The sequence below is a fragment of the Pseudophryne corroboree genome, chromosome 12, assembly GCF_028390025.1.
Source record: "Pseudophryne corroboree isolate aPseCor3 chromosome 12, aPseCor3.hap2, whole genome shotgun sequence".
In the NCBI taxonomy this organism is placed as follows: domain Eukaryota; kingdom Metazoa; phylum Chordata; class Amphibia; order Anura; family Myobatrachidae; genus Pseudophryne; species Pseudophryne corroboree.
In genome coordinates this window covers 38,254,924-38,273,760 of record NC_086455.1, presented here as the reverse complement: position 1 = coordinate 38,273,760, position 18,837 = coordinate 38,254,924, and the positions used below count along the sequence as shown (strand labels likewise).

Sequence of the window (18,837 nt, the reverse complement as noted above, 5' to 3'; positions counted from 1 at the left end):
GGGAAATAAACCAACATAAAATAGCTGATGAAGTTTAGCCACAAGCTGGGATGGCCGAGCCTGCAGTGGGGTAACTCATATCTTCTAAGCAGGTGACAGGCTCTGCTGTGTGTTTGGTCTGATAGCAGCTGCAGGCAGCCGTTATCTGCGTGCCCACAATTACCGCTGGTTATCAGGCTGAAGACTATCTCTTATTGGACTATAAAGAAAAGTCAACACAAGGTGTGTGGTTGCCACATGCCAGAGATAAGGAGACACCATGAATCATGGAACAGTGATTAGATCAGCTGCACTGCGCACGTTTATAGACCAATAAAGTTGGGCACACGCAGGTGTTTGCAGCATTATAAAAGTAGATTATTAGGGTAACTAAAGTTACTCAATTTATTGGTAATGATGCAACCGGGCTGCAATAGCTGTATAACCGAGACTGCATTGTATTAATACTTCAAAAGCGGTTTTAATTGGTCTTTGCTGCTGGCAGCAAGAGTGCTGGGGGTTCTGTATTTTCTTTTCTATTCAACTTGTATTTATTCCAGTTTAATGTGAGGGGTTAATAACACAGTAATGTCTAGTTTCTATAGTCTGTAGTGTTCCATATATACTGTCACACCATCTTACCAATAGGACAGGGCTTAAAGTGGTCCTGGTGAGGTGGTGGAACTCATGGAGGAGGACCATGGAGGCACCAGGACCTGAGGAAAGAGTAGGTGGCTGCAGCTCATCAGTAACACTAGTGCCGCCTGTATCATCGATTGACGCAGATGATGGGGCGGGCTTTTCTGTTGGAATTACTGTGCAGGGCAATGGAGATGGTGGAACCAGGTCGCCCTACCATTACAGGCGGTGGAACTCAGTTCCACGTCGTTCCCCCCGACTTTAACCCCTGCAATAGGTATACTGCAGTCTTCGGATAAAAGAGAATGGGAATGATTCAATTGTCACCCGCTTTATATTTCTACACACCCTACTGCAGGCACCTCAATCATATCTCAAGCCGCCAAACGTATTTGTACAGTTGTGTGTATGATAACATGGTACACGCTAACGGAGTCATCAAGCCCCGATGGCCCGCTTCCCTCGGGTGGTCGCCAGCATGCGGGATGTCCACTAGAGTAGGTAAGTATGCCTCAAGTGGTACATATACGGGACACTGTAATATTCATTTACAAAGTAGAGCGACAGATCCCAAACTGGGTGCCGTGGGGTCCATGCAAGGATGCCAGGGGGTTGGTGGTCCAGAAACAATTCAAATTATTTACAGTGAATGAGAAAGGCAAAACCAGCGCTGGCAGCTGCCAGTCATAAAATATGTAGCCGAGCAGGAGCGCAACCCTGTTTACCACCACCACCGCCGCCGCCGCGTAACTGAGCCTAAGGGTGACAGGTACAGGAAGCACAATTCACTTACTTTTTTTTTTTTACTTCTTAATGAGAAACATTTGGCCTAGGAGTGCCGTGAAAATAAGAATTTACTCACCGGTAATTCTATTTCTCGTAGTCCGTAGTGGATGCTGGGAACTCCGTAAGGCCCATGGGGAATAGCGGGCTCTGAAGGAGGCTGGGCACTCTAGAAAGATTTATGACTACCTGGTGTGCACTGGCTCCTCCCACTATGACCCTCCTCCAAGCCTCAGTTAGGACACTGTGCCCGGACGAGCAGACATAATAAGGAAGGATTTAGAATCCCGGGTAAGACTCTTACCAGCCACACCAATCACACCGTACAACTCGTGATACTATATCCAGTTTGACAGTATGAAAAACAACTGAGCCTCTCAACAGATGGCTCAACAATAACCCTTTAGTTAACAATAACTATTTACAAGTATTGCAGACAATCCGCACTTGGGATGGGCGCCCAGCATCCACTACGGACTATGAGAAATAGAATTACCGGTGAGTAAATTCTTATTTTCTCTAACGTCCTAGTGGATGCTGGGAACTCCGTAAGGACCATGGGGATTATACCAAAGCTCCCAAACGGGCGGGAGAGTGCGGATGACTCTGTAGCACCGAATGAGAGAACTCCAGGTCCTCCTCAGCCAGGGTATCAAATTTGTAGAATTTTGCAAACGTATTTGCCCCTGACCAAGTAGCTGCTCGGCAAAGTTGTAAAGCCGCCCAAGATGAGCCCACCTTCCTAGTGGAATGGGCCTTTACAGATTTTGGCTGTGGTATGCCTGCCACAGAATGTGCAAGCTGAATTGTACTACAAATCCAGCGAGCAATAGTCTGCTTAGAAGCAGGAGCACCCAGCTTGTTGGGTGCATACAGGATAAACAGCGAGTCAGATTTTCTGACTCCAGCCGTCCTGAAAACATATATTTTTAGGGCCCTGACAACGTCTAGCAATTTGGAGTCCTCCAATTCACTAGTAGCCGCCGGCACCACAATAGGCTGGTTCAGGTGAAACACTGACACCACCTTAGAGAGAAATTGGGGACGAGTCCTCAACTCTGCCCTATCCATATGGAAAATCAGATAAGGGCTTTTACATGATAAAGCCGCCAATTCTGACACTCGCCTGGCTGAAGCCAAGGCTAATAACTAGTGATGAGCGAGGTTCGGTTTTACTCGGTTTTACTCGGTTCTCAAAACGGCATCTTATTGGCTATCCAAAACACGTGACATCCGTGAGCCAATAAGATGCTGTTTTGAGAACCGAGTAAAACCGAGTAAAACCGAGTAAAACCGAATCCGCTCATCACTACTAATAACATGACCACTTTCCACGTGAGATATTTCAGATCCACGGTTTTTAGTGGCTCAAACCAATGTGATTTTAAGAAACTCAACATCACGTTGAGATCCCAAGGTGCCACTGGAGGCACAAACGGGGGCTGAATATGCAGCACTCCTTTTACAAAAGTCTGAACTTCAGGTACTGAAGCTAGTTCTTTTTGAAAGAAAATCGACAGAGCCGAGATCTGTACTTTAATGGAGCCTAGTTTTAGGCCCATATCCACTCCTGCTTGCAGGAAATGCAGAAATCGACCTAGTTGAAATTCCTCTGTTGGGGCCTTATTGGCCTCGCACCATGCAACATATTTTCGCCATATGCGGTGATAATGCGTTGCCGTAACATCTTTCCTGGCCTTAATAAGCGTAGGAATGACTTCTTCCGGAATACCCTTTTCCTTTAGGATCCGGTGTTCAACCGCCATGCCGCCAAACGCAGCCGCGGTAAGTCTTGGAACAGACAGGGCCCCTGCTGTAACAGGTCCTGTCTGAGCGGTAGAGGCCACGGGTCCTCTGAGAGCATCTCTTGAAGTTCCGGGTACCACGCTCGTCTTGGCCAATCCGGAACCACGAGAATTGTGTTTACTCCTCGCTTTCTTATTATTCTCAATACCTTTGGAATGAGAGGCAGAGGAGGGAACACATAAACCGACTGGTACACCCACGGTGTCACTAGAGCGTCCACAGCTATCGCCTGAGGGTCCCTTGACCTGGCGCAATATCTTTTTAACTTTTTGTTGAGACGGGACGCCATCATGTCCACCTGTGGTTTTTCCCAACGGTTTACCAGCATCTGGAAGACTTCTGGGTGAAGTCCCCACTCCCCCGGGTGGAGGTCGTGTCTGCTGAGGAAGTCTGCTTCCCAGTTGTCCACTCCCGGGATGAACACTGCTGACAGTGCTAGTACATGATTCTCCGCCCATCGGAGAATTTTTGTGGCTTCTGCCATCGCCATCCTGCTTCTTGTGCCGCCCTGTCGATTTACATGGGCGACTGCCGTGATGTTGTCTGACTGGATCAGCACCGGCTGGTGTAGGAGCAGGGATTTTGCTTGACTTAGGGCATTGTAGATGGCCCTTAGTTCCAGAATATTTATGTGAAGGGAAGTCTCCTGACTTGACCATAGTCCTTGGAAGTTTCTTCCCTGTGTGACTGCCCCCCAGCCTCGAAGGCTGGCATCCGTGGTCACCAGGACCCAGTCCTGTATGCCGAACCTGCGGCCCTCTAGAAGATGGGCACTCTGCAGCCACCACAGTAGAGACACCCTGGTTCTTGGAGACAGGGTTATTAAGCGATGCATCTGAAGATGCGATCCGGACCACTGGTCCAACAGGTCCCACTGAAAGATTCTGGCATGGAACCTGCCGAAGGGAATTGCTTCGTAAGAAGCCACCATCTTTCCCAGGACCCGCGTGCAGCGATGCACTGATACCTGTTTTGGTTTCAGGAGGTCTCTGACTAGAGATGACAACTCCCTGGCTTTCTCCTCCGGGAGAAACACTTTTCTCTGGACTGTATCCAGAATCATACCCAGGAACAGTAGCCGTGTCGTCGGAACCAGCTGTGACTTTGGGATATTCAGAATCCAGCCGTGCTGGTGCAGCACTTCCTGAGATAGTGCTACTCCCACCAACAACTGTTCCTTGGACCTCGCTTTTATTAGGAGATCGTCCAAGTACGGGATAATTAAAACTCCCTTTCTTCGAAGGAGTATCATCATTTCCGCCATAACCTTGGTAAATACCCTCGGTGCCGTGGACAGTCCAAACGGCAGCGTCTGGAATTGGTAATGGCAATCCTGTACCACAAATCTGAGGTACTCCTGGTGAGGATGGTAAATGGGGACATGCAAGTAAGCATCCTTGATGTCCAGGGATACCATGTAATCCCCCTCGTCCAGGCTTGCAATAACCGCCCTGAGCGATTCCATCTTGAACTTGAATTTCTTTATGTATGTGTTCAAGGATTTCAAATTTAGAATGGGTCTCACCGAACCGTCCGGTTTCAGTACCACAAGTAGTGTGGAATAATAACCCCGGCCTTGTTGAAGTAGGGGTACCTTGATTATCACCTGCTGGGAATACAGCTTGTGAATTGCCGTTAGCACCGCCTCCCTGTCTGAGGGAGCAATCGGCAAGGCAGATTTTAGGAACCGGTGGGGTGGGGACGCCTCGAATTCCAGCTTGTACCCCTGAGATACTATTTGCAGGATCCAGGGATCCACCTGTGAGCGAACCCACTGATCGCTGAAATTTTTGAGGCGACCCCCCACCGTACCTGGCTCCGCCTGTGGAGCCCCACCGTCATGCGGCGGACTTGGAAGAAGAAGCGGGGGAGGACTTTTGCTCCTGGGAACCTGCTGTTTGTTGCAGCCTTTTTCCCCTACCTCTGCCTCTGGACAGAAAAGACCCGCCTTTTCCACGCCTGTTTTTCTGGGTCCGAAAGGTCTGAACCTGATAAAACGGCGCCTTCTTAGGCTGTGAGGGGACATGGGGTAAAAATGCTGACTTCCCAGACGTTGCTGTGGAAACTAGGTCCGAGAGACCATCCCCAAATAATTCCTCACCCTTATATGGTAACACTTCCATGTGCTTTTTCGAATCTGCATCTCCTGTCCACTGGCGAGTCCATAAGCCTCTCCTAGCAGAAATGGACAATGCACTTACTTTAGATGCCAGTCGGCAGATTTCCCTCTGTGCATCTCTCATATATAAGACTGAGTCTTTTATATGGTCTATGGTTAACAGGATCGTGTCTCTGTCTAATGTGTCAATATTTTCTGACAGTTTATCTGACCAAGCAGCGGCAGCACTGCACATCCAAGCTGACGCAATAGCTGGCCTAAGTATAATGCCTGTGTGTGTATATACAGACTTCAGGATCGCCTCCTGCTTTCTATCAGCAGGTTCCTTGAGGGCGGCCGTATCCGGAGACGGTAGTGCCACCTTTTTAGACAAACGTGTGAGCGCTTTATCCACTCTAGGGGGTGTTTCCCAGCGTGACCTATCCTCTGGCGGGAAAGGGAACGCCATTAGTACTTTCTTAGGAATTACCAATTTTTTATCAGGGAAAGCCCACGCTTCTTCACACACTTCATTTAATTCATCTGATGGGGGAAAAACTACGGGTAGTTTTTTCTCTCCAAACATAATACCCTTTTTAGTGGTACCTGTAGTTATATCAGAAATGTTTAACACCTCTTTCATTGCCTCAATTATACAGTGAATGGCCTTAGTGGGCATCAGGTTTGACTCATCGTCGTCGACACTGGTGTCAGTATCAGTGTCGACATCTGGGTCTGCTTGAGGTAGCGGGCGTTTTAGAGCCCCTGATGACCCATGCGACGCCTGGGCAGGCACGAGCTGAGAAGTCGGCTGTCCCACATTTAGCATGTCGTCGATTTTCTTATATAAGGAGTCTATACGTGCACTCATTACTTTCCATAAGCCCATCCACTCAGGTGTCTGCCCCGCAGGGGGTGACATCCCTTCTAAAGGCATCTGCTCCGCCTCCACATCATTATCCTCATCAAACATGTCGACACAGCCGTACCGACACACCGCACACACACAAGGAATGCTCCGAATGAGGACAGGACCCACAAAAGCCCTTTGGGGGGACAGAGTGAGAGTATGCCAGCACACACCAGAGCGCTATATAATGCAGGGACTAACTGAGTTATGTCCCCTATAGCTGCTTTTTATATTATATATGTATTGCGCCCAAATTTAGTGCCCCCCCTCTCTGTTTTTACCCTGTTCTGTAGTGTAGACTGCAGGGGAGAGCCAGGGAGCTTCCTTCCAGCGGATCTGTGAAGGAGAAATGGCGCCAGTGTGTCTGAGGGAGATAGCTCCGCCCCTTTTCCGCGGCCTATTCTCCCGCTTTTTTCTGGATTCTGGCAGGGGTATTTTCCACATATATAGCCTCTGGGGCTATATATTGTGGTATTTTTGCCAGCCAAGGTGTTTTTATTGCTGCTCAGGGCGCCCCCCCCCCCCCCCCAAGCGCCCTGCACCCTCAGTGACCGGAGTGTGAAGTGTGCATGAAGAGCAATGGCGCACAGCTGCAGTGCTGTGCGCTACCTTGGTGAAGACTGATGTCTTCTGCCGCCGTTTTTCCGGACCTCTTCTTGCTTCTGGCTCTGTAAGGGGGACGGCGGCGCGGCTCCGGGACCGAACACCAAGGACTGGGCCTGCGGTCGATCCCTCTGGAGCTAATGGTGTCCAGTAGCCTAAGAAGCCCAATCCGGCTGCAAGCAGGCGAGTTCGCTTCTTCTCCCCTTAGTCCCTCGCTGCAGTGAGCCTGTTGCCAGCAGGTCTCACTGAAAATAAAAAAACTAAAACTATACTTTCTTTCTAAGGGCTCAGGAGAGCCCCTAGTGTGCATCCAACCTCGGCCGGGCACGAAATCTAACTGAGGCTTGGAGGAGGGTCATAGTGGGAGGAGCCAGTGCACACCAGGTAGTCATAAATCTTTCTAGAGTGCCCAGCCTCCTTCGGAGCCCGCTATTCCCCATGGTCCTTACGGAGTTCCCAGCATCCACTAGGACGTTAGAGAAAAAGATGCTGATACTCTAGGATGCCGTGATTCAAGAAAGGCTGGGAACCACCAATGTAGAGATCACACAGAAGGTTATCAGCAGAGTAGGATACATAGGGGGTCATTCCGAGTTGATCGCTAGCTGCCGTTGTTCGCAGCGATCAGGCTAAAAATCAGCATTTCTGAGCATGCGTACGCATGTCGTACTTTCACAAAAGCCGACGTAGTTTCACACAAAGTCTAGCGACGCTTTTCAAGCGCACTGCTGGCCGCAGAGTGATTGACAGGAAGTGGGTGTTTCTGGGAGGTAACTGACCGTTTTCGGGGAGTGTGTGTAAAAACGCAGGCGTGTCAGATACAAATGCGGGCGTGCCAGGAAAAAACGCAGGCGTTGCTGGCCGAACGCAGGGCGTGTTTGTGACGTCAAAACTGGAACTAAATAGTCTGAAGTGATCGCTAGCTAGGAGTAGGTCTGGAGCTGCTCAAACTGCACAATCTTTTTTTGTAGCAGCGCTGCGATCCTTTTGTTCGCACTTCTGCTAAGCTAAGATACACTCCCAGAGGGCGGCGGCTTAGCGTTTGCACGGCTGCTAAAAGCAGCTAGCGAGCGATCAACTCGGAATGAGGGACATAGTTACAACGGGATGTAGTTATGTGACCACTGGGGTCACAGTACCTCCCCCTACATCCCACCCCCTCACAATTACAACGGTCGGCATGCCAACCAACAGGGACTATTCCCACGACACCCATAGAGTGGAAATAGAACCCGTGGCGACTGTAAGGGGCTTGTTGCGCTCGTCCCTCCCCTGCATGCGCGGACATTCCGCTGCCGGGAAACCAGCATCGGTATTAGTAAGTATTCCGGTTACATATGTTAGTGTAGATAAAAGATCCATAAATCTGTAAGGGTATGGGTCATTAGGTCGACCACACTCAGGTCGAAAGTCATTAGGTCGACCACTATTGGTCGACATGGTCACTAGGTCAACATGGTCATTAGGTCAACATGAGTGTTTTTACTTTTTTTGGTGTTGTTTTCTTCGTAAAGTGACGGAGAACCCCAATTAGTGCACCATGCCCCCTCGCATGGCTCGCAGCTGCGGGCAAGGTGCCTCACTCCACTGCCACTGCGCGCAGCACAGGTTATTATTCCCAATCGTAGTCCATGTGGATCGTAAAGTATGAAAAAGTTCAAAAAATTAAATGTAAAAAACAAAACAAAACGCATGTCAACCTTTTTCCATGTCGACCTAGTGACCATGTCGACCAATAGTGGTCAACCTAATGACTGTCGACCTAAGTGTGGTCGAACTAGTGACCGTATCCCATCTGTAAGCAGCACGTTCTCCTGACTTCTGCACCATTTACTCTTTAGTGACCTGTCTGTAAAGCCTCATAGTCTCAGTAAATGTGCCTATTGTTTATTTACTTCCAGAATTTTAACGGTACAAAATTGGGCAGCACGAACGGTGTAATGGTTAGCATTACTGCCTCACAGCACTGAAGTCATGGGTTCGACTCCCACCATGCCCCTAACTGTGTGGAGTTTGTATATTCTCCCAGTACTTGTGTGGGTTTCTTCTGGGTACTACGGCAAAAAATATACTGGTAGGTTAATTGGCTCCCAACAAAATTAACCCTAGTGTGAATGTGGCTGTGTGTGCACATGTGATAGGGAATATAGAGTGTAAGCTCCACTGGGGCAGGGACTGATGTGAATGGCCAAATATTCCCTGTAAAGAACTGCATAATATGTGTGCGCGATATAAATAACGGCTAATAAATACACAGATTGTACACACATTAGTCTACTGGGAAATCAGGATTTTTTTTTATTACTGAAACACCGTAACTGGTTCCCCAAACATCGGTCATAACTGATCTTCCTAAATGCATTTCTATAAATGAGTGATAAAGAAAGTGGCTGACACACGCTTACCATTGGGGGGGAGGTGCAGAGGAATGAAGGCAGTTCTGTAATTCGGCAACGCAGTACATGTGGTAGACCAGCTTTTCGTCGATGCAACATGTGATCTGTAAACCCAGAGACAGGCTTACAGTAACGTGCGAAAACCAATTTCTGGGAAAGAAAAAATAGCAACATGGATAAAAATAATAAATAAGACATCTCTCAAACTGGACTTTTTTTTTTATTTATTTTTTAGATTTAACATTTATTTTCTTGAATTGTATTGTGAAAAATAAAGTCAAAACTTTGTTATTACTCTGTCTCGTCTTATTACTGTTTTATCCCCATCTTTAATTAGCAACGCAATACGGCGCTACATATATCACGGTTTAAAAATAAAATAGATTTTTTTAAAAACTGAAGTTTGTTACAAATAAACTAATCTTTTTCTTTCTTTTTTTTTTTTTTTACTTTCTTTCCTTCATGAAATTCTAATAACTGCTATTACCCTAACAATTCCTTACGCTTCCATGGTATAATTTTCTGCTGGGCTTAAACAGAACAAACTACATGTTTTATTTTAGTTATTTGTTACTGGACTAACTTTTTTAGTGACAGCATTTTTTTTTTTTTTTTATTGGTCTCTCTTCATTTTATTGAGATTAAAAATATTCTAATCTAATAATCCACTGGTCCTTTGAAACCCAGGTAAGAGAGACGTGTTGCGGCCCATCCATATAATCACCTTGCCTATCGTGACTTTGAAATGTTTGTCCCTGGCCATCATTGCTCACAATGAAGACGCTGCCATTGGTTTTTATGATATGTAAATACTAAAAACAAAAAGTTGACAGGCGTGGAATGTCAAGGAAAAATTACCCTAAAATGTAAGTACGTTAGGTGTATGCAGGTGGATAAAAGAGGGTGCTTTCCTTTAACGAGCAGCAAAGCGCCTTGAGTCCTGTTGGAGAAAGAGCGCTATATAAATAAAATTATTATTATTATTATTATTATTATTATAACATGGGGAACGAAAACTTGAACATCTACGTTCGCCAAGGCTTAAATGGCCGAAGGGGGTGGGGTGTGTGTAAGTGTGGGTGATGACCAATCAGCAGACACAATCTTGGCAATTGTTGTTCCTCATTGGTCTGCCTTGGCAGCATCACACTGTCCTAATTTCCTGACAATGCACAAAACCCCAGGAAAAATATCTGCATGAAGCACTTCACGAGGTGAGGAAGGTCCATTATTACTAAGAGGGGTTAATGAAGGTTTAAAAAGTAAAAGTTAGTGGCTGAACGCCATTTGTAATTTTGCCTTAAACAAAAACAAACATGTTTTCCTGAAAAAAACAAATAGGTTAGTGCTTAAAATCAAGTATAACAAATAACATGAAATATTGTTTTAGTGTGTTCTCTGGCAGTCTCCTGCTGGAAACACTTAAGCGAGTGCTCAAATATACAGTATATTTAAATGGAAACTGTGGAAACATTAATTATTCATCGCTGGAAGTAGCATCTCGGACGCTCTCCCCTCCCCCTTGTAAAGTTTCCTCTCCCCGGCTATGGAAGGATCGGTTTACCAAAAGTGAAAGGATCAGATAACCACAACGAATGACAGAGGTCAACCCAAGAGAAGCGGAGGTAGAAAGCAGCTGCTGGGGAAGAATTACGCAACAAGCTTGGAGGAACGCATGTTCTAGCAATATCTTGTATCTCAAACCGGGTTCCTTCTCCTAGTATTACAAACACAGCCAAACAAAGGCTGTAACGGAGCTTTAACGTGAAGGCAGCCAGCAAACAAGCAGACAGAAGGTTTATTAAACAACACTCACTCTTGGTAATCTCTTACTGACCAGATGCTATGTACAAAGTTTCAGCTTTGAGGTACACTTGCATTACTGTACGTACATTTCCACACAGCTAAACATATTGGTCCAGGATATTATGCCGGCAAAGCCCCGAGAGACTATCATTCAGGTCGGCCGATGAAACAACCGCTCTAAACGATTACTGTACACTGTATGGACACAAACAATGATAATTCCCAGCATGCAAATGGCTGAAAAATGGTCTGGATCAATTGATTTGATTATCAAGCCCCTCCGATGGTGCCGATCAGCCGACTCCATGATGTGAAGTGCAGATCAGAGTGCAACGTAAGGATTACCCAATGCTTGGAAGACAATGCACAGAAAATAAGAATTTACTTACCGATAATTCTATTTCTCGTAGTCCGTAGTGGATGCAGGGGACTCCGTAAGGACCATGGGGAATAGCGGCTCCGCAGGAGACTGGGCACATCTAAAGAAAGCTTTAGGACTATCTGGTGTGCACTGGCTCCTCCCCCTATGACCCTCCTCCAAGCCTCAGTTAGGATACTGTGCCCGGACGAGCGTACACAATAAGGAAGGATTTTGAATCCCGGGTAAGACTCATACCAGCCACACCAATCACACTGTACAACTTGTGATCTGAACCCAGTTAACAGCATGATAACAGAGGAGCCTCTAGAAAAGATGGCTCACTACAGCAATAACCCGATTTTTTGGTAACAATAACTATGTACCAGTATTGCAGACAATCCGCACTTGGGATGGGCGCCCAACATCCACTACGGACTACGAGAAATAGAATTATCGGTTAGTAAATTCTTATTTTCTCTAACGTCCTAAGTGGATGCTGGGGACTCCGTAAGGACCATGGGGATTATACCAAAGCTCCCAAACGGGCGGGAGAGTGCGGATGACTCTGCAGCACCAAATGAGAGAACTCCAGGTCCTCCTCAGCCAGGGTATCAATTTTGTAGAATTTTACAAACGTATTTGCTCCTGACCAAGTAGCTGCTCGGCAAAGTTGTAAAGCCGAGACCCCTCGGGCAGCCGCCCAAGATGAGCCCACCTTCCTTGTGGAGTGAGCATTTACAGATTTTTGGCTGTGGCAGGCCTGCCACAGAATGTGCAAGCTGAATTGTACTACAAATCCAACGAGCAATAGTCTGCTTAGAAGCAGGAGCACCCAGCTTGTTGGGTGCATACAGGATAAACAGCGAGTCAGATTTCCTGACTCCAGCCGTCCTGGAAACATATATTTTCAGGCCCTGACAACGTCTAGCAACTTGGAGTCCTCCAAGTCCCTAGTAGCCGCAGGCACCACAATAGGTTGGTTCAGGTGAAACGCTGAAACCACCTTAGGGAGAAACTGAGGACGAGTCCTCAATTCCGCCCTGTCCGAATGGAAAATCAGATAAGGGCTTTTACAGGATAAAGCCGCCAATTCTGACACGCGCCTGGCCCAGGCCAGAGCCAACAGCATGACCACTTTCCATGTGAGATATTTTAACTCCACAGATTTAAGTGGTTCAAACCAATGTGACTTTTGGAACCCAAAAACTACATTGAGATCCCAAAGTGCCACTGGAGGCACAAAAGGAGGCTGTATATGCAGTACCCCTTTTACAAACGTCTGAACTTCAGGGACTGAAGCTAGTTCTTTTTGGAAGAAAATTGACAGAGCCGAAATTTGAACCTTAATGGACCCCAATTTCAGGCCCATAGACACTCCTGTTTGCAGGAAATGTAGGAATCAACCCAGTTGAATTTCCTCCGTCGGGCCTTACTGGCCTCGCACCACGCAACATATTTTCGCCAAATGCGGTGATAATGTTTTGCGGTTACATCCTTCCTGGCTTTGATCAGGATAGGGATGACTTCATCCGGAATGCCTTTTTTTTCTTCAGGATCCGGCGTTCAACCGCCATGTCGTCAAACGCAGCCGCGGTAAGTCTTGGAACAGACAGGGTCCTTGCTGGAGCAGGTCCCTTCTTAGAGGTAGAGGCCACGGATCCTCCGTGAGCATCTCTTGAAGTTCCGGTTACCAAGTCCTTCTTGGCCAATCCGGAGCCACGAATATAGTGCTTACTCCTCTCCATCTTATCAATCTCAGTACCTTGGGTATGAGAGGCAGAGGAGGGAACACATACACTGACTGGTACACCCACGGTGTTACCAGAGCGTCTACAGCTATTGCCTGAGGGTCCCTTGACCTGGCGCAATACCTGTCGAGTTTTTCCCAACGGTTTATAATCATGTGGAAGACTTCTGGGTGAAGTCCCCACTCTCCCGGGTGGAGGTCGTGCTGAGGAAGTCTGCTTCCCAGTTGTCCACTCCCGGAATGAATACTGCCGACAGTGCTATCACATGATTTTCCGCCCAGCGAAAAATCCTTGCAGCTTCTGCTATTGCCCTCCTGCTTCTTGTGCCACCCTGTCTGTTTACGTGGGTGACTGCCGTGATGTTGTCCGACTGGATCAACACCGGCTGACCTTGAAGCAGAGGTCTTGCTAAGCTTAGAGCATTGTAAATGGCCCTTAGCTTCAGGATATTTATGTGAAGTGATGTCTCCAGGCTTGACCATAAGCCCTGGATATTCCTTCCCTGTGTGACTGCTCCCCAGCCTCGCAGGCTGGCGTCCGTGGTCACCAGGACCCAGTCCTGAATGCCGAATCTGCGGCCCTCTAGAAGATGAGCACTCTGCAACCACCACAGGAGGGATACCCTTGTCCTTGGTGACAGGGTTATCCGCTGATGCATCTGAAGATGCGACCCGGACCATTTGTCCAGCAGGTCCCACTGGAAAGTTCTTGCGTGGAATCTGCCGAATGGGATTGCTTCGTAGGAAGCCACCATTTTACCCAGAACCCTTGTGCATTGATGCACTGAGACTTGGCTCGGTTTTAGGAGGTTCCTGACTAGCTCGGATAAATCCCTGGCTTTCTCCTCCGGGAGAAACACCTTTTTCTGGACTGTGTCCAGGATCATCCCTAGGAACAGAAGACAAGTCGTCGGAACCAGCTGCGATTTTGGAATATTGAGAATCCAATCGTGCTGCCGCAACACTACCTGAGATAGTGCTACACCGACCTCCAACTGTTCCCTGGATCTTACCCTTATCAGGGAATCGTCCAAGTAAGGTAACTAAAATTCCCTTCCTTCGAAGGAATATCATCATTTCGGTCATTACCTTGGTAAAGACCCGGGGTGCCGTGGACCATCCATACGGCAGCGTCTGAACTGATAGTGACAGTTCTGTACCATAAACCTGAGTTACCCTTGGTGAGCAGGGTAAATTTTGACATGAAGGTAAGCATCCTTGATGTCCCGAGACATCATGTAGTCCCCTTCTTCCAGGTTCGCAATCACTGCTCTGAGTGACTCAATCTTGAATTTGAACCTCTGTATGTAAGTGTTCAAAGATTTTAGATTTAGAATCGGTCTCACCGAGCCGTCTGGCTTCGGTACCACAACAGTGTGGAATAATACCCCGTTCCCTGTTGCAGGAGGGGTACCTTGATTATCACCTGCTGGGAATACAGCTTGTGAATGGCTTCCAAAACTGTCTCCGTGTCAGAAGGAGACATCGGTAAAGCCGACTTTAGGAAACGGCGAGGGGGAGACGTCTCGAATTCTAATTTGTACCCCTGAGATATCACCTGAAGGATCCAGGGGTCTACTTGCGAGTGAGCCCACTGCGCGCTGAAATTCATTGAGACGGGCCCACCACCGTGCATGATTCTGCTTGTAAAGCCCCAGCGTCATACTGAGGGCTTGGCAGAGGCGGGAGAGGGTTTCTGTTCCTGGGAACTGGCTGATTTCTGCAGCCTTTTTCCTCTCCCTCTGTCACGGGGCAGAAATGAGGAACCTTTTGCCCCTTGTCCACGAAAAGACTGCGCCTGATAATATGGCGTCTTCTCATGTTGAGAGGCGACCTGGGGTACAAACGTGGATTTCCCAGCTTTTGCCGTGGCCACCAGGTCTGAAAGACCGACCCCAAATAACTCCTCCCCTTAATAAGGCAATACTTCCAAATGCCGTTTGGAATACGCATCACCTGACCACTGACGTGTCCATAACCCTCTACTGGTAGAAATGGACAACGCACTTAGACTTGATGCCAGTCGGCAAATATTCCGCTGTGCATCACGCATATATAGAAATGCATCTTTTAAATGCTCTATAGGCAAAAATATACTGTCCCTATCTAGGGTATCAATATTTTCAGTCAGGGAATCCGACCACGCCAACCCAGCACTGCACATCCAGGCTGAGGCTATTGCTGGTCGCAGTATAACACCAGTATGTGTGTAAATACATTTTAGGATACCCTCCTGCTTTCTATCAGCAGGATCCATAAGGGCGGCCATCTCAGGAGAGGGTAGAGCCCTTACAAGCGTGTGAGCGCTTTATCCCCCCTAGGGGGTGTTTCCCAACGCACCCTAACCTCTGGCGGGAAAGGATATAATGCCAATAACATTTTAGAAATTATCAGTTGTTATCGGGGGAAAACCACGCATCATCACACACCTCATTTAATTTCTCAGATTCAGGAAAACTACAGGTAGTTTTTCCTCACCGAACATAATACCCCTTTTTGGTGGTACTCGTATTATCAGAAATGTGTAAAACATTTTTCATTGCCTCAATCATGTAACGTGTGGCCCTACTGGAAGTCACATTTGTCTCTTCACCGTCGACACTGGAGTCAGTATCCGTGTCGGCGTCTATATCTGCCATCTGAGGTAACGGGCGCTTTAGAGCCCCTGACGGCCTATGAGACGTCTGGACAGGCACAAGCTGAGTAGCCGGCTGTCTCATGTCAACCACTGTCTTTTATACAGAGCTGACACTGTCACGTAATTCCTTCCAACAGTTCATCCACTCAGGTGTCGACCCCCTAGGGGGTGACATCCCTATTACAGGCAATCTGCTCCGTCTCCACATAATTTTTCTCCTCATACATGTCGACACAAACGTACCGACATACAGCACACACACAGGGAATGCTCTGATAGAGGACAGGACCCCACTAGCCCTTTGGGGAGACAGAGGGAGAGTTTGCCAGCACACACCAGAGCGCTATATATATATACAGGGATAACCTTATATAAGTGTTTTTCCCCTTATAGCTGCTGTATCTTTAATACTGCGCGTAATTAGTGCCCCCCCCTCTCTTTTTTAACCCTTTCTGTAGTGTAGTGACTGCAGGGGAGAGACAGGGAGCTTCCCTCCAACGGAGTTGTGAGGGAAAATGGCGCCAGTGTGCTGAGGAGATAGGCTCCGCCCCCTTATCTCCCGTTTTTCTATGTATTCTGGCAGGGGTTAAATGCATCCATATAGCCCAGGAGCTATATGTGATGCATTTTTTGCCATCCAAGGTGTTTTTTATTGCGTCTCAGGGCGCCCCCCCCCCCAGCGCCCTGCACCCTCAGTGACCGGAGTGTGAAGTGTGCTGAGAGCAATGGCGCACAGCTGCAGTGCTGTGCGCTACCTTGTTGAAGACAGACGTCTTCTGCCGCCGATTTTCCGGACCTCTTCTGCCTTCTGGCTCTGTAAGGGGGCCGGCGGCGCGGCTCTGGGACCCATCCATGGCTGGGCCTGTGATCGTCCCTCTGGAGCTAATGTCCAGTAGCCTAAGAAGCCCAATCCACTCTGCACGCAGGTGAGTTCGCTTCTTCTCCCCTTAGTCCCTCGATGCAGTGAGCCTGTTGCCAGCAGGTCTCACTGAAAATAGAAAACCTAAACTAAAACTTTCACTAAGAAGCTCAGGAGAGCCACCTAGTGTGCACCCTTCTCGTTCGGGCACAGAGATCTAACTGAGGCTTGGAGGAGGGTCATAGGGGGAGGAGCCAGTGCACACCAGATAGTCCTAAAGCTTTCTTTAGATGTGCCCAGTCTCCTGCGGAGCCGCTATTCCCCATGGTCCTTACGGAGTCCCCAGCATCCACTTAGGACGTTAGAGAAACTGGGTTTTCATGTCCAGTTACTAACAAATGCAAAGAGGTAAAAGCAAAAACAATATAGTGTAGTATTTGTACATTCTACAACAATGAAGAGCTTCTGGGTAGTGTTCTGAAAGTCTAATTCAACCCTATTCAATAGGAAAGAAGATATATCCACAAGAGTGTATGGAAAGAGGAATTAAGATAGAAACATAGAATGTGACGGCAGATAATAACCACTTGGCCCATCTGGTCTGCCCGTGTACACATACACTTACACACTAGAGTCATTTTTTTTAGTTGAGAGCCAATTAACCTACCAATATATTTTTGGATTGTGGGAGGAAACTGGAGCTCCCGAAGGAAACCCACGCAAGTACGGGGAGAATATACAAACTCCACACAGTAAGGGTGGGAATTGAACCCATGACCTCAGTGCCGTGAGGCAGTAATGTTAACCACTACACCATCCGTACCGTGTGATTATCGCAGACTTCTACTCACGCCCTCCTGAAGAGCGAGCAGAAATCTGCATAAGGTTTGGGTGTTGGGGATGATTGGGGTTGATGCGTTTTGGTATTTCATGGCTCTGCTGCTGAACAGGAACATTTTGGTGGAGGATGCGGATATGTGGATCCTTTGTATGAACTGCAATCAGTAAGCAGGCCAAATAATTCAAATAGTGCACAAATTAAAATAGCAACCCTTATCGACCAATTAAATAATCACTCCATACCTCAGTCGCCATTTACATCATTAAGGCTGGTCTAGACATTTTCAGATGCATGACTGCGGGCAACTAATTATGCGAGACAAAAAAGTATGTACAGCCAACAGATCCAAATGAAGCCAGGTAGACAGGCAACGAGTGTAGATGTTAATAAGTACAAAAGTGCAAGACTGCAACCCAAATAAACTGGACAGGCATATTTACTAACATTTGTTAATGCAGAACTCCAGTGGGCATGACTTTACAGGGAAGTGCATAGATGTCAGGGGTCCTAATTCAGAGTTGATCGTAGCCATGCAAAATTTTGCACAGCTACGATCATTTACTCTGACATGCGGGGGGACGTCCAGCACGGGGCTAGTCCGCATGTCAAGTCCCCCCCCCCCTTCCCGCACAAGTACGAAAGCATCGCGCTGCGGCGATGCTTTTGAACTTTACGAGTAGCTCCCTACCAGCGAAGCACCTGCGCGCTGACAGGGAGCTACTCGTCGCTCTCGGGGTCACAGCAGCTACGTGTGACGTCACGCAGCCGTCGCGGCCTGCCCGGACCACGCCCATAAAATGGCGGCCCACCCCCTCCAAGCGAACGCCTCTGCCTGTCAATCAGGCAGAGGCGATCGCAGGGCTGAGACAGCCATCGGCTGTCTGGCATGCGACGGCGCAAACGCAGTTCAGACCTGATCGGCTGCTGTACGAAAACACAGCGGCGATCAAGTCTGACTCAGACCCAGAATCCGCAGGGGAGTTATACCATATGACAGGAGCCAGGCAGAACTGTTGTTGGAATTGCTGACAGATTGGAAGGCCTTTCTCTCCCTGACTGGTAAGTAGTGGTCTACATCAGCCTATGAGCACAGCCCTCATACCGCTGTCTGTCTGTCTATTACCACCCAGTCTGGTTTTATTAGTATTTTGTTCCCAACTTTAAAGCTCTATCGAAATAATCTTAAAATAACACAGGAAATCCTGTTACTGCCCACAAATATCAAGCATCAGCCCCAAAATGTAATCAATGAATCTGATCAGATTGTTCTAAGGCACTCAATGCATTTTGGGGGGAAATGCAGGCAGTGTTATATGGCAAATCTCTGGCATACGTTGTATTTCTAAATTTGCTCTTTTTAATGAAGGTTGT

General features: G+C 47.7%; 1 protein-coding gene across 1 annotated transcript in view; it reads right to left on the bottom strand.

Moving 5' to 3' along the window:
* INO80 (INO80 complex ATPase subunit) overlaps positions 1 to 18,837 on the bottom strand; it is a 197,428-nt gene that overhangs the window by 45,812 nt on the left and 132,779 nt on the right. The window contains exon 25 of the mRNA XM_063947351.1: positions 9,224 to 9,364. Coding sequence (XP_063803421.1) covers positions 9,224 to 9,364 — 141 coding nt within the window. The remainder of the gene's footprint in view (positions 1 to 9,223; positions 9,365 to 18,837) is intronic.